The 21,639-nt window shown below is 40.0% G+C and overlaps 1 protein-coding gene across 3 annotated transcripts; it reads left to right on the top strand.

Moving 5' to 3' along the window:
* The first annotated feature begins 98 nt into the window (after positions 1–98).
* Positions 99–20,886, top strand: LOC124138365 (glutamic acid-rich protein-like). Of its 3 annotated transcripts, XM_046504971.2 has the most exons (13): positions 99–196; positions 2,002–2,491; positions 3,643–3,790; positions 5,478–5,545; positions 6,101–6,154; positions 7,629–7,694; positions 13,048–13,184; positions 13,369–13,444; positions 14,292–14,396; positions 15,321–15,449; positions 16,014–16,167; positions 17,830–17,951; positions 18,803–20,886. In XM_046504971.2, exons 2-13 carry the CDS (start codon positions 2,012–2,014, stop codon positions 19,535–19,537), a joined length of 2,274 nt encoding a protein of 757 aa, XP_046360927.2. In that variant the 5' UTR covers positions 99–196; positions 2,002–2,011; the 3' UTR covers positions 19,538–20,886. The 3 variants fall into 3 exon arrangements, with proteins under 3 accessions (XP_046360927.2, XP_046360928.2, XP_046360929.2); XM_046504972.2 differs by lacking the exon at positions 7,629–7,694; XM_046504973.2 differs by lacking the exons at positions 99–196; positions 3,643–3,790 and having other exon boundaries at positions 2,353–2,491.
* Positions 20,887–21,639: the final 753 nt, after the last annotated feature.

The raw sequence follows: 21,639 nt of genomic DNA on the forward strand, positions 1-21,639 counted from the left end.
TCACATAAATTGTGATAGAAGGGACAAATAATATTACCCCCGCGTACCAACTAGTTTGCTTTAGAAATCGCAACAACCTTAGAATACTTTCGGTGATTGAGAGTATTTACATCCGCCATTAGTCAAGACACGACACGCTCACGTAGCCAATTGGTTTCGTCACCGGAGAAGCTTCCAGTCTGTGTTAATTAACAAGGTTTGGCATCTGAAATACATGTTTTTCAAATAGCAGATAAGAGGCAAATTTGAATTGTACATGTAACTAAACCAGTAGCTGAATAACGAATTCCTTAAATCCTTATTATGCAGAGTAAATTGTGATAGTGAATCCCGCCCTTTGTCAATTACCTGGTCCATGGTGTTATGATGTGTTAGGGTAAGCTCTATGTTATTTATCAGAAATTCCATGGACGAAACATAATGTTCACAATACATTAGCAAACCCGGCGCTTTCCAAAACCCTGCTTTCGTCTGTTGCTTTCGTCGTCTGCACAGAAATTACGCGCGCTAAAACCTGACACACGTGGTATGCTCAACTGTTTGAACGAGGAATTATTTTACCCTTTGTAACTCCGGACGCTTTAACCTTATCTAAAAACACGAAATACCATCCCCATTCTCTGTGTTTCTGTCTGACCTATCACATTTGGCAAGAAATGGCAGCTTTTCAGCATCGGCCCACGTCCTCTGGATACACTACATGGAATAGCACACATTTGTCAGTTTGAGCAATGTCATGCTGCAATGGTTTCATGCTGCAAACCATAATATTTGGAAAGTCTCCGGCATATGCCTGCTAACTTGTCAATACAATGATAATATATGTTGTTGCAGTCATAAGTTTCTTGCCCCTGTGGCGTGTGGGGATTCCAGGTTGAATCAGGTCCCCAGCAAGCTATACTGATCATAAGAGACGATCGGTTGGTCAGGTTCGGCCTACTCCTCAAAGGTGTGATTTGTTGTTCACAATGTCAATCACTGGACTTTCTAGTCCAGGCCTCGCATAGCTGGAATGTCAGTGCGGTGTCAAGATGAACAAAATAGTTTGTTTGACATGTCTGCGACATTAGCCACTATCCCAAATCCTAGTTTTGTCATTCTGTTTGGTCAAGTAAGCTCAGCTTATAATAGTCCCCATAATACATGTAACCTAAAATCTGCTCAATATAAGGCTTAGAGTCCCAAGATTTTTGCACAGATTGCATGTTCACACAATTCTCATAGTATTAAACATATAAACTATGAGCTGTTTGTCTCTACATAAATTGAGGTTTTCAAAAGAAATTAATCATTGTTAAGCAAGATGTAGGTTACTGTAGAAATTCTGTACACTAATCATATTGAACGTAAAAGTAAGTATAAATCTATCATGGTATATATATACTGTTCAGGATTTACATAAAATGTGGAAGCAGTCAGATGGCCTAGAGTTTTTCTTATGTTAGGTACTTGTTTGTCTAGCCTAGCCAAGTATATCTTTAGCATTTTCCACCATTTATGTTACTGAAATAGTTCTTAGTTTTTCTTTTAGGGGAAAATCAAATTAAATTAATATTCTCTCAAATTGTTTGTTTGTTCCATAAATGAAGGCCCTGAAAGCATGTTAAATGAGTATGGATAAAAACTGACCTTTGTGGTACTAAGCCATTGTAAATTGACAGATTGTGATGTCTGTTTAACATTTAAATTTAATTGTTGCTATATTAAAAGTGATTAAGTCTCCCTGTTAGTGTTAAGATGCAAATATCCTGATACTGAAGGCTTTAATGTCCCTGACACCCTGACAGTTTATCAATGTATGGTAATGCATATGTACCAAATGTCCTAATTAAGTTATAACTAATGTTATGGCTTTGTTGAGATAATCTCATTATGTTTTGTAATGATAGTTTTATAATAACTGAAATAGTGGAAATATTAATATAAGATGTCGGTGAGTAAAGGGAAGGTGATTTTAATTTGAACCAACTCTCGCTCACTCACTTCTGTGTTCTGTTGTAGATCCGGCAGCATGGTGTGGGGTCAGAACCAGAGTCAACAGAACTATGTGGGGCAGATGGGCATGGGGAATATGAACATGCAGAGCATGAGCTCACTTGGAATGGGAGCAGGTGGGCGGGGCATTTTAGGGGAACCCCCTGTGTCAGGCAGCAGCATGGGCATTAGTGGGTTCAGCAATATGCAAGGGATGATGGGCAGCAGCAGTAGCAGTGACAACATTGACACCATGATCCAACAGCGACGTCTTCAACAGCAACTTAGTTTGAGAGAGTCCCAGCTGGCTTTGGCAAGCAACTTGCTGCAGAAACAGAACCAGCTGATAATGGATGTGGGAATGCCTCCAAACATGGGTCCGATGTTGCCAAGTCCAACCAGCATGTCGCGGCCAATGATCCCCTCCTTGCTGGATATGCCATCATCACGTCATGGCAAACGTTCAGTGCCATCAGTGAACCGAGATATGGACATCAAGCGTCGACGTAGGGATTCGGTAGGTGTTCATGTAGTGAATTCTTCATTTGGGTTTCGTTGCCAGAGGAGAAAAGCCTCATCTCTTTCCTTTTTATTGTCACAGCGTTCGTTTTTGTTCCTCAAAGAACATGAGAATGTTTCTTGATCTCTGCCAAACATTGATCAAGAATTGTAGTTTCTACAGATTCTTCATCCCTTCTTCATAAAGGTTGCCAAGAGGAATCCAGTTATGTCTTTCATAATGTTCGAAGAACAAACATTCAGGACTGACTTTCAGATGCATTTTCAAGAACTCTGTGCAGTATTCCAAAGAGTTCATTTTCTTGCAATATTCTTGAGACTTCAAGACATTATTTTTCACTCAAGCAAGCGCAGGTTCTTTTTGGGCCTGTCTGTATCCACAGGTTTCCATTAACTTTCAAGACAGATTTATCAAAGTTGAAGAGAGGAAGATAGAACCTGTTGCCATGGTTACTGGAACTGACTTGAATCCTGCAATATTATTCACACCACATCAATTGACTGAAGCGCTGGAATGACTTGGATCATGCTCCATTTGCAAATGATGCATGCAGGAATTTTTCCCATTCTTATTTTTGAATTGAATGATTCTATTGTATGTTGGTAATTTCAACTTATACTTCAAAGCTTACAAGATTGTTGGACTTGTTAGTACTCATACTTAGCATTGTTTTACCTTAATTTAAACATTTTTGTTATTTTTCCTCTTCCAACTTATTTTCCATATAGCTACTCATTTTCTGGCTGTTCACATTGCCCCTAATCTGTTAGTGAAACATCTGCACATATACGCTCAATACCGTCAATCAGTATGTATCACTCGCCAGTTTTGTAAGTATACCTTGTTCTTGGACGTTGATATGGTTCAATGTGAACCTTTCTACCAATCTAAATGGTATTCAAAATGTTCCTGTTTTTCACAGTGATACCAGTATTCCAGAATATTTCTTCACAAATATTTTCATTTTGATTTTAATTTGATTGAACATGTTGGTTTTGCTGACTTGCAAGTTCATTTATTCACCTTACTGGGGTGTTGAGAGGTGTGGAAACACCGCTGTCATGTTGCTGCTGGAGAGTCTTGCACTAGGAGTCCTCTCCCTTCCCATACCACTGCTGAACATGTCCCCCAAACTGTCATGGTTTCAGTCATCCCCAAGTGACCACCAGAGGGGGCGAAACCGCAGCTCGGATTTCGATAGAAGGCGAGATTTGGACCGTTATTCTCCTAGTCGAAGACGAGAAGAACACACAAGTCGCAGGGATCGACCTAGTCGCTTCAGTCGACGGGATTCAGGTAAACGTTGTACTTTGCTTAGAGGGCTTGTTTACAGGTGACGTACATTCATGCTAGCTGGTCATGTAGTCAGAACTAACGTTTTACAATGTTTGTAGGACATTTGTTATCATGTTTCTTGGCAACATCTTCACAACTGATGGCCCATGTGTCATTCTCTGCAGGGCCAAGACAGCTGCTTCAGGTTGCTCTTAACAGCACGTTTGTCTGCCCTTTTTGCTGCTATTTTGATATGATCAAGGAACACATGGCGATGACTGTTCTGATTAGTTCATGAACGTCAGCGAAATGATTGTGCCCATCTTTGGATGTTGCCGTTTCTAGTAATTGCCCATTCACTTAGACAGCGGTAACTGCTTTTCAGTGGTTGAAGCCAGTAATGACCTAACATCACCACATGAGTCGAGGATAGACACTTCGCCAAATCCACCTGGTCCACAGCTCGTGTTGGACTCGTGGTTTATGTAAAGTAGCTAGACTTTAATAGAAAACAACTTGCTTCTCTGGTTTTTAACTAGTCTCAAACCAACCAACTAGTGGCTGTGTCTATCCCTGTGGGTTATGATCATCGATCACTTGTGGTTTCTGGACTGTCCTTAGAATTTAGATGTTTCAGTATGTCTATTTTATATGATAATTTTATGTGCAGTGGATTAGTTCAGTGGCTGTAAATGTCATTGTTCAATATGTGTGTAGTTGTGTTTGTAAGATATGGCAGGCTGATTGAAAAACCCGGTAAAGTGCAAGGCCTGTTTTGGATCAACATGTGAACATTGTTGCATGTCGACTGAGGTTTTCATTCCGGATTGTACAGAAGCATGCAGTCCTGTTGAGTTTACGCGCACAGGGAATGACTTCTTTGAAGTTTCCATTCAGCAGTGATTAAGGAGCAGCTTCTATCTTGCTTTCAGCTTTTCATAGTTCTTACCTGAAGAATCAGTTGCAGTGTTTCCATTTCGGATTATCACATGAGTTTGTAACTATGGACATCCTCCTTGACCCTATTGGATATCATACCGATTGTCCTAGTTCCCTTTGTCATGAAACATTTACGAGAATCACGTTGAGGAACAGCTGAAGTAAGGCTGCAGGATATGTTCCAGTAGATATTTAACAGTTTGTGGCTGATATGATTGATGAATGATGTTTGTGAGCAAGGAATGGTGGCTCATATTGTCAGGTTTTCAAAATCACATTTATCCTGCAGCCTATTTAACATGTTTATAATAGCAGCCTCTAAATTCTCTAGTTATTGTTAGGTGAATGTGTCTGGTTTCGTCATTACCATTGTTGCCTTTCAATGCTTACAGGTCAATTGTGATGTTAAATATTAACTTCCTTAATACAGGTCAAATAATAAGCACAAATTACAAGCTTGGAGGAGCCAACACAACCTTGCTACATCCTACATGGTTGAATAGCTAGCTTTTCATAAACTTTTTATGACCATTGAAGTTATACGAACTTTTTTCACATTTGCTGAAATATTTTATAGATCAGTTATTACATGTAATTGTGATGATTAGGAGTGACAAGGATATATTCTGATTATTGATCAATGGCTTGCATCGTAATTCCTTACAATTTTGAAATACACAAAATAAGGATAATTTGATTTCATTTACCAGTGGGATTGAAATGTTGTTTATCACCAAGAGTAAACTATAACTTGACTGTTTTCTGCCAGATGATTCCCACCGAAGGAGTCGGAATGACATGGAGGAGTATGATCCAGCCAGGCCGACTGGGGATGAGGTTTGTGTGACACTGCAACATACTCTATTCCTTGAAATATCGTACAGTGTTGACGTCCCGGTGGACAGTTTAAGTCACATTTAGGTTTACAATACATACATAAAATCACCATTCACAAGCCTAATTAGGCTTATTGGACGCTGGGGAGCGTTATTTAGTCATATGATATATCAGATACCTAAAATAAGCAAATGTAATATATAAGTTTATTATAAAAATAGTTGTCTTTTTGTGCATGTGTTGTCCATAGATTATCAAACAGGTTATTTAGGGAATGAAGTTTGTGCTGCATTTTGTGTTGTGTACATTATCTGGACTTTTCTGTGTTAAGACATGTTAAAACAAACTGTACCAAATCGCTCCCAAGAAGAGCTAAATGGATAATTACACACACTATTATACTATTGGGTATCCAATTTTTTTCATGAATAATTGTACAACTCTTTGTATTAATTGGGTTATGGTGATTTTGTTTGCGAATATTTAGCAAATACATAGCTTTTATGGACCCCTCCTGTGATACATGCATTTTACCTGACTCTTTTTGTTGTCCAGATGCCGGGGCTTGAGCTAGCAGATGACATTCGACGTGATGATCGCGGACAGAGGGTATGGTTGACCTGGATGACTTTCTGTTGCATGTATTTTTATCTGAACCTAATAGAAAATGTAGAATATCATCCTGTTTACTCAACCTGCTGAAGTTTTAACAAGTGTCAAGTTTCATAATAGGTTGTTTTTTCTCTCACTAATTTGAAGGTTTCGCATTCTGAATTCCATGCCTTTATTTGTCAGTGTTCCTTACTGTTAGGGGTAATCCATTTGTATTTCTGTAGGATCATGTCATGTTATGTTGCTTTAGGTTTGAAATCTGTCCCCGTCTTCAGACTGATAGTGTTCATCTTCATGTAAGTCGTCAGTGTTTTAATTGACAACTGGAAAGTTAAAAAACATTTGCATATATATGATGTGTACGGAGATTGAGAAATCTTGTTTGCTTCTGAATGTTTGAGAAGAATACCACTCAACTGATTTCAAAGGACTAGGAATTCCACTAATGATATACACGATACATATGATCGTAGAGAAATTCCTTGCATTTTGGTGACATTCCCTCCAATTTCAATCTGTTGGTATAAGTGTTATTTTCCGTTTTCATCTTCTTTTTTTACTACAATATGATGGTAATGTGGATTTCTGATATTCTTGCAAATATCCTGAATATACATTATAATGAGCCTATCTGTGTCTGTGTCTATAACCTTCATCATGTTTGTCAGATTTAGTTTAAGCTGCTGCAATTATGAGTGGTTTGGTTGCAGTTCAAGAGGTGTTTTCCTATGTTAGACACAATACATGCATGCTGTTTTTCATCTGAATTTGCCAGAGTAATAGCAGCAACACACTGATGTTTGAATTCTAATTGTTTTCTGTCTTGACGAGTGTAGTTATCTGCAGCTGAATCATGCATGGAAGTCTCCCTGTTCTATTGTCCTTTAAACGCTGTGTTGCCACCTTTAATACTTAAACTAGACATGTGTATTTGTAGATATGGTTGCTTTAAAATGTTACTATGGTTACGAGGTGGCATAGTTATTATCACATTTTAACAATCATTTTCAGTTAAAAGACATGAGACCATAAGACTTCATTCAGATCATTTTTTTTATCAAGATTTATCATTTGTTTAGTTAATAAAATCCTCTCTTCATTAATACGAAAACAAAAAAAAACATTAATAGGGTACAGCTGTGTATGAATGATTCTGTCATAAAGACATATTCAACTCAACCTGTAATATTTACTATCTTGAATAAAGGATCCCCATTAAGAGCTACTAGGGACAGTCTAGAGTTGACAAAAATACTATTTAAACAAATATATTGGGCATTTTCCCAATAAAATTCTTCCCATAAGTCTAAGTGTTGATAGTTTGCCTCTTGTTACTGGGGCAAGTCAATTCCCTGTTATCTCAACCATGGTTTATTCTATGAGCCAGTTCCGTCCAGCTGGTGGCTCTGTGGCCCAGCTGCTCTACCTACTGCAGCCACTGTCATCTCATTTCTCATCTCTTCTTCTCCAGCCACCAGTCGGTGAGAAATCTGCTTTCTACTGCCATGTGTGTGACATGGAGTGCTCCAATGACCAGGTAGTTCTGTCACACCGTCTCTTGTGTGTTGCCAGTGCTTCGCCCCAGTGCTGTGTGGGCGGGGCACTTATTTGCCTCTTTCCCGCCCCACTCTTGGGCTCAGTTATCTAGATACTCTTAAACATTTGCCTCTTGTTTCACTGGAAACTGTCTTGTTCAAATATTTAACTAAACGTGTTTTTTTTCCATGTTTTATTTGATCTGAAAATATTGGGTTTTTATTCTTTATTTTTGATGAATTTTTCTATAACATCTATCATTTTTGTTCTTATTTATTTTTCATTTTTGAAATTCAGTACTTCCCCTCTTCAAATCCCAGTGTAGATTCCAGGTCACAAAAGTCCTGACAACCTCATCTAGACGTTGGACAACTAATGGGATTTAGGGCTGAGGTTGTTTCATCATGCCACCTAGTGTAGGGGGTGGTGTCATCATGCCCCCTAGTTTAGGGGGTGGTGTCATCATGCCCCATACTGTGGTGGTGATGGTGTCATGCCCCCTAGTGTAGGGGGTGATTGTGTCATGCCCCCTAGTGTAGGGAGTGATTGTGTCATGCCCCCTAGTGTAGGGGGTGATGGTGTCGTGCTCCCTAGTGTAGGGGTTGATGGTGTCATGCCCCATAGTGTAGGGAGTGATTGTGTCATGCCCCCTAGTGTAGGGAGTGATTGTGTCATGCCCCCAAGTGTAGGGAGTGATTGTGTCATGCCCCCTAGTGTAGTGGGTGATGGTGTCATGCTCCCTAGTGTAGGGGTTGATTGTGTCATGCCCCCTAGTGTAGAGGGTGATTGTGTCATGCCCCCTAGTGTAGGGGGTGATGGTGTCATGCCCCCTAGTGTAGGGGGTGATGGTGTCATGCCCCCTAGTGTAGGGGGTGATGGTGTCGTGCTCCCTAGTGTAGGGGTTGATGGTGTCATGCCCCATAGTGTAGGGAGTGATTGTGTCATGCCCCCTAGTGTAGGGAGTGATTGTGTCATGCCCCCAAGTGTAGGGAGTGATTGTGTCATGCCCCCTAGTGTAGGGGGTGATGGTGTCATGCTCCCTAGTGTAGGGGTTGATTGTGTCATGCCCCCTAGTGTAGAGGGTGATTGTGTCATGCCCCCTAGTGTAGGGGGTGATGGTGTCATGCCCCCTAGTGTAGGGGGTGATGGTGTCATGCCCCCTAGTGTAGGGGGGTGATGGTGTCATGCCCTCTAGTGTAGGGGGTGATGGTGTCATGCCCCATAGTGAGAGGGTGATGAATGTCACTTGTTTCCCACGTTACTTGTTCTCCTTTTGCACTCGGTGAAGCTGCAACATTGCTGACTGCTGCATAAACCCCACACCCTGAATCAATCCTAGTCTGTCTGTACCACACTACTGTGTGTGTATATATCAATCTCCTTTTGTTACTATGGCAACTGACATTTTGTTGTCCCACCTCCATTGGGTACTCCTCCCAGATCTGAGAACTCATGAGTTGCTGCAGTGGCTAATGTTTCATAATTCTCTGCAGATACTTCTCGTTTTTTCTCATGAATTTAAAACACTTCAGTAACAAACTCTTAAGACTGCCTTCTGACTTACTGTTTTTCATGTTATTTGATGTAAAATTGGCCTTGAAATATTCCTGTTTTACTTTTAACATAAAAATAGTTGGCATGCATGGTATCACTGTGGTAACCATGGTTACATGTTTCCTACCTGGAATGTTTCTTCCACCTTGCCTGCTGTCACGTCCTGTTGCTCGGTATCCGTCCCTCTGTATCCCTTCACACCTATGTTCCAGACACAAGAGGTAGAATGTCTAAGATGTTTGATGTGGCAATGCAGGTTTCTAGTTCTGTACAATACCCCCAATTCCTGCTTCTGCTTTGTCATGATATATGTAGATCAACCCTTGCAACATAAACATCTCCCTGCTTTGGGGATCATAGCCTAGACATTGGATTACTTATCCCAGCCACCTTGCCGGGAAGTCCACTGTACATGGAATGGGTTGAAGCTCCTTGCAAACTGTTGGTTGGACGTGGGTTATCTCCCTTGCATTGAATGTCAGAGTTCACAGATTTTCTGTCCAGGTAAATTTGGAGAAAGCCTATTTCAGGACTAACTATGCGACTAATTTTCTTGTTTCGGGAAAGGTTAACCTTTCTGATCTTTCCGTAAAGATTTTTTGCCCAGCCAGACAAGAATCCCACTGTGTTAGTTCTTGGGTTACAAAGCAATTGTCTGGGTTTTTTTCCATTTATCATGTGTAGGGAGTTTATGGCGAGAAAATGAAATGTTTCATGAAAATTAAAAAAATAATGTTATTACAAGGTTATAAATGCTAGCAAATACTGGCTATTCAAAATTTGTATTTCTGGTAAGAAGGCTCAACAGAAATTTGATAGATTTCTGGAATGTTGTGCAAGAACCAAAGACATGTTTCGTGAAAGCTCTGTCCGTTTCCAATTACCTGTGTAAGCTCTTGACATACATGCAAGTGTGGCGGCCGCTAAAGTCTAGTAGTGATATACTGAGGATATTTATGGATGCATGTGGACATAGTTAGAAAAGAATATGCATAGAAAATGTGACTGACAAACCAAGGTAAGTCAGTGAAGACATATATGTTTGTAATTACTGTCTGCCAAGGTTTCTTCTATTTTCCCAATTTTCCTGTTTTCTGATCTGATCTCTTCATTTCCTGTCACACTCAAATTGTGTCCTGCAACACATACCCATCTGTGTCATATCTCCTGTCTAATGTGAGGTATATCATGCCCCAGCTTCAGTACTTGTAAGAGATGAGCTTGTTGGAATAGTTTCATTATGGTGGTTGTGTGGTCAGACGAACATCCCATTGTGACCCTCTGACAGATTCTATCAGGGCCAAATACTTTGAGTCAACAAGCCCAAACTTGCCATGGTGGCTTGTTTAGTATGTATGTCTGTCTAGACTTGGCTTTCCAACTTGTAGCTAAGGTCCCTGATTCATGTAGGACTGGGCCTTATCCAAGTAACATTATCGTTACCAACTCCTATACTCAACATAGGTATGTAGAGGCTCTGGTGTGCTGACATATCCCACAGGTATGGGTCAACACTCAGGCTATTTGTCTCCCCCCAGCCTGTCAACACTGTTGATACTGCATTACTGCTCCCAACTACATGGGAAAAATGTTCAATTTCTCAAGCACCTATTACTATCCACATTTTCCGTCACTATCCACATTTTCTGTCACCATCCATATTTCTGTCACTGTCTTCAATAGTGAAACGGTTTCTTGCCTGTTCACTGCTGTTGTGTTTACCATGATGGCCCCTAGCTGGTCTGCCTGTAAACATTCACACCCACTCACTCAGACACTGTCACTGTCCACTATTCTGTTACTACTTTGAATATTGAAACAAATCTGGCACTTGTCTCCAGTCTTGTCTACCTGGACGACCTCCGACGGGTACCTGTTGGGTTTTGATAACATGCTCACCTGTGTGCTCTGTTGCACTTCGCTTTCATTATGTTTTCTAACACTTTATTTCCTACTTTTGATTTTCAGTTTCAAAATGCAGTGTATCTGCAAGGTTAGAAACTACAATTACTTGAAGTATTTCTTCAGGTTTTAGAGCATGTTGGGGAGTTTTGTATTTGTTTTTTGTCAATAGCAGAAAGCTATTTTCATTTTCAGCTAAAAGCATGCATACTAATCATGCTAGTACATTGATAGTTTAGTAGTTTGAAGGTAGATACAGTCATATAGTTACATGCACAACAGGTTTTGACAAGATTCACAAGTTCTACAACGATTGGATGTAACACTTCAAAACAGATATATCTTTTAGAATATATTACTGGTATCTTAGGCAGGTACTTTTCTTTGGAAACTATTGTTCACCAACTGAAGTTTAAAACACTCTTGTTTCACAGTAATGTCGTGTAAGTTGTCAACTCTTGCAAGGCATGCATACACTCACTAGTCAGCCCTGTATGCCTCCCTACCTTGATTTCATTGTTTCCAGGGTTCACTCTCTTAATTTTCCGACATGGGCATCTGAAAATTTTTCTAGAGGTGCGCCCGCATTTGCCCATACAATACAGCACAACGTTAAAATGCCCCATTGTCTTTGAAAATGATGGCCTTTTTCAAATTTAGGGGCTAAAAGCACAAGCACCCGAGAAATATTTATTTAGGATTCCAAAGTGCCTTTGGTAGGTAAATTGGCACAAAAATTGTGATAGTATTGAAAGTTTGATATTTATTATGTTCAAATATTTGTAAATTCTGAGGTTTCGGCAATTTTGACTGCAGACTTGGGTCTGAAAATCGTCACCTGATCAGGTCTTGATAAATCGCAACAGCACACTTTCACATATTGAAATTCCAAAAGTTTCTCATATATAATCGATGGTTATGTGATATTTATAGCCGATGATATGTTATGGCTTTGTACAACCGACTTGTATTTCACTGAAACAGGACCAATAAAGTGGATCGAAAGGCTTTAATGCTTAATTGATCTCATTGAGTGCAATGGTAAGATACCTCCTAATTTGAGAAAACAACATTTCCAATTTTAAAAGTTATTTTTAATCTGTTTGTTTGCCAAGAGCAAATAGTTTGGAATCCTAGGTTAATTTGTGTGATTGATGGTGACAGGCAGCCTGTGTAATGAGATGCATTGGTCCTATAGTGCTGGCCAAATTGTCCAATAGTGAAGGTACCCATAAGAACTGGTAGAAATCTGCCTTTTTCAAAAGTTTTGCTATGTGTTATTAGGACTAGTGGACTAAAACTGTTGGTTTCTATCGCTGAATACTAAGCTAGGGCATGACAGCCTGTATTATCCATTGTTGAACGGGCAAACTAATTATCAATGCTGTCAGGCCATGGCACAATCGGCATATTCTTGGTTTGATTCCCAAACACATATATGAACCTGTGAAGATCCGGTGTAGAATAGGTCTTCAGCAACCAATGCTTGCCGTAAAAGGCAACTATGCTTGTCGTAAAAGGCGACTTACAGGATCGGGTGGTCAGGCTCTCTGACTTGGTTGATGCATGTCAACTGCGTGGATCGATGCTCATGATGTCAATCAATGGTTTGTCTGGAGCAGACTCGATTATTTACAGACCACCATATAGCTGGAATATTGCTGAGTGCAGCGTTAAACAACAAACACATGTATAGAAGGCCTGTGGTGGTGCCACCTGCCGTGGTATTGCCTGTAAATTGATAAAAGCAGCATGCAACCATACTCACTGGTACATTGGGGTTGAACATGTGTATGCATGCCTGTGAGATGTTGACAGTGGTAGAAGCAAGGTGATGAGCTGAACCGCAACATCCCTGCTGGAGAACCCCAGTAACAAGCTATTTGTTGGTGTTCCAGAACTTCCGTGCCCACATGTCCAGTACAAGGCACAAGGAAAGGATGTCCGATGTCCTGGAAGTAACTGGCAAGAAGTCGAGTCACATTCAGGCTCGCCTCAAGGCACAGGAACATCTGAAGCGCATTGAAAGTAACAGGTTTGTAACCATAACAAACCGTGTATATTTGTGCAGATAGAACAGAAGCATTCTGCTTGTGCCATATGGGTTTTTATAAGCTATTGAAACTATGACTCTGTAAAATCCTTTGTCCAGAAATAATTACTTTAGAGCTTCTGAAATAAATTAAGAATTTTTTGTTAGCTGAAAGTGTTTGTTTCAGAGTTGGATTCTGCAAGGTGTGTGATCAGGAGCTGAGCATCCCCTTCCTCCGACACAAGCTGACCACTCTCCACAAGGTAAGCTGGACATGCCACAGTACAGGGGTAGATTTAGCTATACAAACCATGAACACGTGCAACCTAATATTTCTGTCACTTTATCACAAAAACTTCAAACTTGGGTCTGTGTAACCCTCACTTGTTGCACACAATAATTTATTAATCTCAGAACACACTCAGTATCTTTATTTACCATAGTACATCACACACAACTCGTCATGCTTTCTGAGTCTTGTCATGAGACTGGGGGTGCTTCAAGATTATGTGCACATGTCCCTATTATGTTTTCAGTTATGTGTTATTCATTTGTGACACTGGCCGCAGACTTTTGGTAAATTAATGAGACCAGGGTGCAACATGATTGTTTGTTGCAACTTGGTTTTCATGTCAACATGCACCTGGTACAAGTTCAGCCAAGTACATTAAATAGGAAGAAAGTTTGTCCGTCCACTTCTCAATGGGGACAAGTTTTTTCAAACACTGTTTAAGTTAAAGAAATGAAATTGTACAAACTTTGTGTTACTGGCCATGATCTTGAATGAACTCAAAACATGCTTTTTCAGCTTAGTGCATACTGCATAAAATGGGAACAAGTTTTCTCTGAAATTACATGAATGAAAATTTGCATGCTCATTTTAAAGATACTTGTTAAGACCAAGTTTGGAAATTGATGCCGCAAATTAATTTTTTGGTACAGAGTTATGGCCCTTGTTCCAAATGTGCCCCAGTTGTGATCCTTTAGCTCTCAATAGTCTTCATTTGTGTTCTCCTCACTTGGTTGACTCTGGTACACTTGAAATGCTGTTCAAGCTCTCACACATCCAAAATAATGACTTAACAGCTGATTGATTGCCTTGTGTTTCAGAAACGGGAGATGCAGGTGAGGAAGGGATGTGGCTGGTGTGGCGTGAAAGATTTCCTAAACTTCTCTGACGTCCTCAAACACAGAGAGAGACCAATTCACAAGGAGGTACGTACAATACAGCCTACGGTCATCCACGTGGAGAGACTACAACTGTGCTTGTGGCTAAAAAGGATCAGGTGGTAATTGCGTGGATCGGAACTCGTGATATCAATCAATGGATTGTCTGTCCCAGACTCGATTATTTAGATTGCCGTCATAGTGCTAGAATATTGCTGAGTGACTCTTCTGCATACTGTTCAGCTTCCTGATCTTCAAAATCAGCAAAGGACAACTGGACATGCTTGAATCACCACACGCACATTGTCTTTTTCTGTCATGTTTTGTAAGAAAGTACTATTCTTATATAATAATTACTATCTCGTACATGCCAGTATGTGAGCTTTGTTATGCAATCATGATTGTTTTCATTTCATCTTGATGGGATTGTTCGTTTGTTTTGTTTGTTGTTTAACGTCGCACTAAGCAATATTCCAGCTGTATGACGGGGGTCTGTAAATAATCGAGTCTGGATCAGACAATCTAGTAATTGACATTGCGAGCATCAATCCACACAATTGGGATACGATAACATGCATCAACTAATTCAGTGAGCCTGACCACCCGATCCCGTTACTTGCCTCTTGCGACAAGCATAGTCACCTTTTACAAACAAGCTATTCTACCCCGGATCTTCACGGGTCATGATGGGATTGAATTATTTACCATACCAATCTTGTTTTCATGTATGGAGCCAAATACTATACTCCTCCACTTTTGAAAGGATATTTTTATCTTTCCATGATATGCAGAACTGAGTCTCATATAAAGAATGACATCTAAATTGCCTTGTCAGTTGTTGTAGTATAAATGTTATTTTAGTGTCGTATTATACTTCATGCCTTAACTAGAATACTTCATGCCTTAACTAGAATACTTCATGCCTTAACAAGAATACTTCATGCCTTAACAAGAATATTTTGTCTTACCTAGAATGCTGCTAAATATGGCAAGAAGCCCGAAGCTTATGTTACGAAGAGGACCGACAGCAGATCGGGGCGATCCTCCGACCTGGTTACAGTGGATAGTGTTGGTTACAGCAGGGATGGAGGGGACAGGAAGGTAAAGCTATGTACTCGAGTTGGAGAAGTAAAACCCAGTCGAGATTCTGAGATCCATGGAGAAACTTGGTCTCTGTGTTCCAAGTGTCAATCTCAAGACCTTTGGATAAAGATCTTTTTGTGGTCCTCACTGTGGAACTGTCATCTAATTGAACTCAAGAGCTCCTCCTATTTCTTTTCTAGTCTAAGCTTAAAATTCATCTTTCACAAATACAACTCTTGATTTTATCACATTCATCATGTTTGCTTTGAGCAAGATGGTGCCTAACCAGTTATTATTTTATATTTTTTATTATGGCAGTTAGGATCAACCTCATTTTGACAAATCTTCAAGGGATGAGTTTATCACGACGGTCTTCTGACACTACTGAAGTCAAAACGTGATACTGATGAAGTTTGACAAGGAAGTAGATATATAGTTTGCACATGACATAGTGGCCAGCTGAAACTTGGAAAGGGATTGCAGGCTTCTGAATTTCTTCACTATTGAATTTGTGGTTATGTTGCGTTTTCCGTGCATTAAACCAAAGGACAGTTTGGAATTTATCTGTATTGTTACTTTCAGTCGAGATCAAGGACAACCCAATCTGGAACTTCCAGATTAAATACGTCGGGTAAATCTGACACCTCCCGAACTGGAACCTCGAAATCGGGCAAATCCGAGACTAAGGATGTAGACTTGTGCCCTGAGCTGCAGTATGATGCAGAGACTGCTGTTGGTGAGTTCACTTCATTCCGCATTGTTAAATATTCCTTGTATTTGACAACCCGTGGGGATTCTGGGTAAGAATATAGGTCCCCAGAAACCTATGCTGGTCGTAACTAAATGGATCGGGTGGTCAGGCTTTGACCTGGTTGATTCCATATCATTGTATCCTGATGGCATGGATTGTTGCTCATTATATCAACCACTTGATTATTTATTGGTGGCTTTCATACAGCTAGAAAACCAACTGAATAGCTTTCCAACCCAACAAACTCATTAGGCATTGTGAAAATTGTAATAGCACAATAAAGATGAGAAAATAGGGTTTTTTTTACCAGCAATACGTTGTTGTGATGATATTTGAAGCCAGTGCTTAACTGGACAAACTCATGGAACGTGAACTTTATGAGTGGCTTCGTGCACAGAATGATAAAGAAGAGTTGAATGTGGGGATTAATAAGAGGTTATCAATCTCATTGAAAAGGAAGGGGACAAACTCTATGAAGATGGATTGATGGTATTATTCTTTATTGCAAGCTTAAATTTCCAAGGGCACATCCGCTCACCTTTGTGAATGCCTTGTGACCGGCTTGACAAAACAATTTTCTTATTCCACTGTAACTTGTCTTAATAGTTTATTGAATAAAATCCATCAATTTTTTTGCCATGACTTTTCACTGCTGAACATGCTGAACCTGTTGTCATTTATCCTAAAGCTTTGGTTCATTTCAACCTTTGGCAAAAAGGGAGTTTTTAACCAATTTTTTTTAACTATTTGAGATGAAAATGTATGATATGATTTATTTACACCTTTATCTTGATTGAAAATACCTCATGGTAGTAAAAATCAACCTCATTTTGACAAATCTTCAAGGGATGAGTTTATCACGACGGTCTTCTGACACTACTGAAGTCAAAACGTGATACTGATGAAGTTTGACAAGGAAGTAGATATTCTCACTTGTGATAGGGATATATGAGCGGATTCTAGTGCAGATGAGGTCCCCAGTAACTGCATTTCATTGTGATAAATACCCTGAACCTATTTGCCACCGAAGTTTCCTTTCAGAAGTGCTGTCACCATATCCATCATCATGCTTATCATTAACATAACACAGGATTTCTCTCGGCCATGAATGTAATTTAATTGGATTTTTAGCATTTTGTCATTTGAATTTGTCCCAAAATGAAGCTATATTTGTAGGTGGGTCCAGTGTGTTTATCATTATAATAGAATGCAATATGATATGCGGGATAATGGAGGATGGCCACCATTACATAGCTGGAATATTGGTGACTATACTCTGTCATTGAGGGAAAAGAAATGGCTTGTTTGATTCAGTGATGCTTGTTCAATCACTACTGAATGTACCATGTCATGTACGGTGTCCGCATCCTCATTGACTGGGACAATTTTGTAACAGTTACTGAATTAAGAGGAATGTGGAAGATCTAGAGAATATGGATTTTAGTTGGGAATATTCATGTGATATGGAATCAACATTACATTCAGCAAATCTTCATTTTCAAGTGATGAGTTTATCACGACGGTCTTCTGAAAATACTGAAGTCAAAACGTGATACTGATGAAACACAGAATCTCATAGATTATAGAAGTAGGGTTGTATTCATTGTGACTTCGTGTTCCTAAGACCTTGCCATGTTTTTCCTTCAGGTCAGAACTATGTTATTCCTGTGTCGGGTTTCTTCTGCAAGTTATGTCACAAGTTCTACAACACCGAAACAGCCGCCAAGGTTACCCACTGTCAGTCACAGCCCCACTTCAACATGTTCAAGGTAAAGGAGGCAGCCATTACATTATCTTATCTAATTATTGTTTGATAGTGACAAGGAAAATGTCATTATGACGACTGTTTAGGGGAATCACGGTCATACCCAAGTTTACTTTCTTTGAATGCTTACATTCTGTTCTAGAAACGACTGGGGTGGTTAAGTGGTTTAAAGTGCCACAACTAACTGCAGAGTTGTCCTCTGTGCCTAAATTAGATTCAACACAAATAGCTGCAAGATTGCTTGTTCATGTTCAATGTTTATCATCTCACTCGCTCCGTGGTCCAGTGGTTAGAGCGTCTGCCGAGTGAGTGGAAGGTTGGGGGTTCGATCCCAAGCCGTGTCACACCAAAAGATGTTTAAGGATGGTACTTCTTGGTACTCGGCATTAAGGGGCTAAAACAAGGACTGGTCGGCTTGGGAGTCTGTATACTGTGTCTGGCTAGCACTATAAACTCGGCATTAGTCCTGAATAGTAAGAGCAGCCACACTCATGTGCATGCACATCATTATACAAGTGTAATAATCTTGAACGCAGCGTTAAACCCTCACCTCACTCCTGAGTTTGTTTGAGGGTTTGAATCCAAGAATGACCCCTCTGTTCATCTTTGGACAGTCAGCACCTTATCCCTGCAAATTGTTTTCATCCAAGCTTTCAATCGAAGCATTATAGTTGATTATTTTTTTTGACTGCTTATTTGATGATTTTCATCACGATGGTCTTCTGAAAATTGAATGAAGACACTTGTGTTTCTGATAAGTAGCTGTTCTGATGTTACGTATGCAACATTGTATTTACTGCACCACAGCACCTTCCCTTGGTTCACTATTTCTCATCATAGTAAATGTATTTTCAGAAGGCCAAAAATGTTGCTAAGGCTAAAGCCATGGCTTTGAAGAAGGCATCAACCCCTGTCAGTGCTAAGGATGAACCTAAATCTGACCATGAGACGGACAGTGCCCAGGCAGAGAAGACGGGGGAGGAACAAGAGCCTGCTGAAGAACAAGAGCCTGCTGAAAAGGTGAAAGATGAGGAGGTTGAGGGCCAGGAAGAGGCAGACAAACAGAATGGAGGAAACGAGGTTCAGGAGGATATGGTTGACACCGAGGGTCAAGGTGAAGCTGAGGAAGGTCAAGGTCAGGCTTCTGAAGCTGCTGAGGACTTTGACCAGGATGAGGAAGCTAACGGAGATATGATGGAAGATGATGATTGTGCTGTGGAGGAAGAAAAAAATTTGACGGAGGAAGAAGAGGAGGAGAAGCTATTGGAGAAGGATGATGATGAGTCGGAGAGTGGATTAATGCCCGAAGATATGATGTTCAATGTTGATGATGAAGACGAAGATGAGGGTGATGCTGCTATTATAGATTTAGCAGATGGGAGCTTGGAGACAGCAGGCGAAGATAAGGACACTTCTGATGTTGCAGAGACATCTGTCCAAGAAACGGAGGAGGCTGTGGAGCAGGTGGTTGAAAATGTTGAGAATGTTGAGAGTGTTGAGAGTGAAGATGCTCCAGCCAATGATACCCCTACAGCTGCTAGAGGGAGAGGGCGGGGAAGAGGGCGGAGAGGAAGAAGGGGACGAAAGTAAAGGATCTGGGTTGACATGTGAATGGTAGGATGTTTGGTGAGAGGATGGTGTGTGAGGTGTGCGAATTACCCTTGTTTTGTGATATGGACATTTAATGAAATTTCTTTGTTAAACATTGTCTCGTGTATCTTTGGGGCTTGGTGGGAGGTAGAACAAGCATTGTCATATCATGTTTTAGTCTCCAAGATGGCTGTCAAGGATTTTTACTCACAATCTGTTTCATCATCTGTCACATTGCCTGCTTGTTTGAGTGACACCACAACATGTTTAGGCCCGTGTTTTTTTCCCCCATTGTTTTAACATTGTTCTAATAATTACGTTGTTAAATTTCTCCTCCAAAACATTGCCAGCTGTATATTGCTTTCATCCCTTAATTATGTAATACAAGCCACTTATTTGATGCTTATTTTGTATGGGTTCAGAACAAATCATTTTCCCAGAATTCCTTCAGAATATTCTCTTTGTATAGCTGTATAATGTCGGTCCTCAGCCAGTTGTCTACATAGTAGTCATCACATGTAAACATCATTCCCCTTGGACTGTCAGTAATGTTCTGTATAATACTAAGTGACAATTCCCTGTAAGCATACAGTTCTACACATTGTCACACTGAATGTACTTAATATTTTTCACACCAAAGATGATACTGTCTCTGCTGCGACTTGCCATAGTCAGTGTTTCCATGGAAGTGTTTTGTTTCAAAGATATTTCTTTCGGCTTACTTCGATTCATTAGCCTTTTGGAATTGCTTGCTTTAACATAAACCCATCTTCCCGAGGCAAGATGGGTTTCTGACCATAAAAGTCCAGTTTACCTCGCGAAGTGCATCAAATCATGTGCACCTTGGTAAAATAATGAAAAGATTTGCCAAATATCCTTACACCCAGTTGGTGGTCCACATGCTTTGCAAATCCTTCAGTCCACCGAAATATGCACGTTGAAACCCATGTTGTTTACGACCTGGATGTCTAGTTTGTTATGCGATCTGGATTGGACTATGCATAGACTCGTTAGTCCAGACAATGTGACCCAGGAGTTCCAGCCTAGTTCGGCAAGAGTGGAAACTCTAATAGTCAGTTGACACCCTTTCCTCGGGAAGATGATTTAGCCATGCTGAAAGTCGTTTATTTGGTTGAGACTTTTCAGATACGAGAAGTTTTATTTTGTTCTTATTGGTGTTACTTGTCAGTGAATTCATACTGATCAAGATTGTCATTTCATTGTACCATTTCACCAAACGGTTGGAAATTGTGTGATGTATATTTCCACAAAAATGAATGGATGTCGTGTATTTTTCCACTTGGTTATTAATACTAAATCGGTGATAATAAATATGAATCAAAACCTGATATTTGTGCCATTTTGGTTTATTTGCTGAAGAGACTGATTGGAGACTATTGTAGCATCGTGAAGATGTGTATATATATATATATATATATATATATGCATCATTTGATGAAATGTTTTGCATAGTTGAGCACATAATGACATTTGCTTTTGTTATCCCAACAAAATATCATTTGCCTTTGTTTTCCCAACGAAATGTATGAATACATTAGAAATAAATATGTTGTACAACCATGGGTTTTGTGTTTTGGTGTGAGAATGAGTGTTCAGTGGTGGAAGGTTGAGCTGGTATCAATCCCAAATTTCCACCGATTAGTCTTTAGTCACCAAAGTGGTCAGAATGATTTTAGCGTTCCTACCACGATCAGATAACTGAAATAGTCTTATATGAACTGATGTCTAAGCAGACAGCCTAAGAACCAGTTTGGATGATTTGTTCTCGAACGGATTGCCAGGGTAGAGCTAATGCAGTTTCACAATCTGAATAGAATGGTACTCAAAGTGAATAGGTCTTCAGCAACCCATTCCGGCTGTAAAAGCCGACTATGCTTGTAAGAGGTGACTAACTGGATCGGGTGGTCAGCTCGCTGACTTTGTTGATGCATGTCATCGTATCCCAATTGCGTGGATCGATGCTTATGGTGTCAATCCCTGGATTGTCTGGTCTAGACTCGATTACTTACAGACCACCCTCATACGTTCAAAAAGTTTTGCAACTTCAATATTTGACCAATATTTCAATATAATCTCCATTC

Source organism: Haliotis rufescens, unplaced genomic scaffold (genome assembly GCF_023055435.1).
Source record: "Haliotis rufescens isolate VD_foot unplaced genomic scaffold, xgHalRufe1.0.p SCAF_8, whole genome shotgun sequence".
NCBI lineage: Eukaryota > Metazoa > Mollusca > Gastropoda > Lepetellida > Haliotidae > Haliotis > Haliotis rufescens.

What these genes read in the sequence shown, in the direction of transcription:
- LOC124138365 (XM_046504971.2), top strand. Translation starts at nt 2,012, where the DNA reads ATGGTGTGGGGTCAGAACCAGAGTCAACAGAACTATGTGGGGCAGATG. An exon ending in CTTCAGTCGACGGGATTCAG is followed by an intron (nt 3,791 to 5,477) that starts GTAAACGTTGTA and finishes GTTTTCTGCCAG; the next exon opens with ATGATTCCCACCGAAGGAGT. An exon ending in GTGATGATCGCGGACAGAGG is followed by an intron (nt 6,155 to 7,628) that starts GTATGGTTGACC and finishes CTTCTTCTCCAG; the next exon opens with CCACCAGTCGGTGAGAAATC.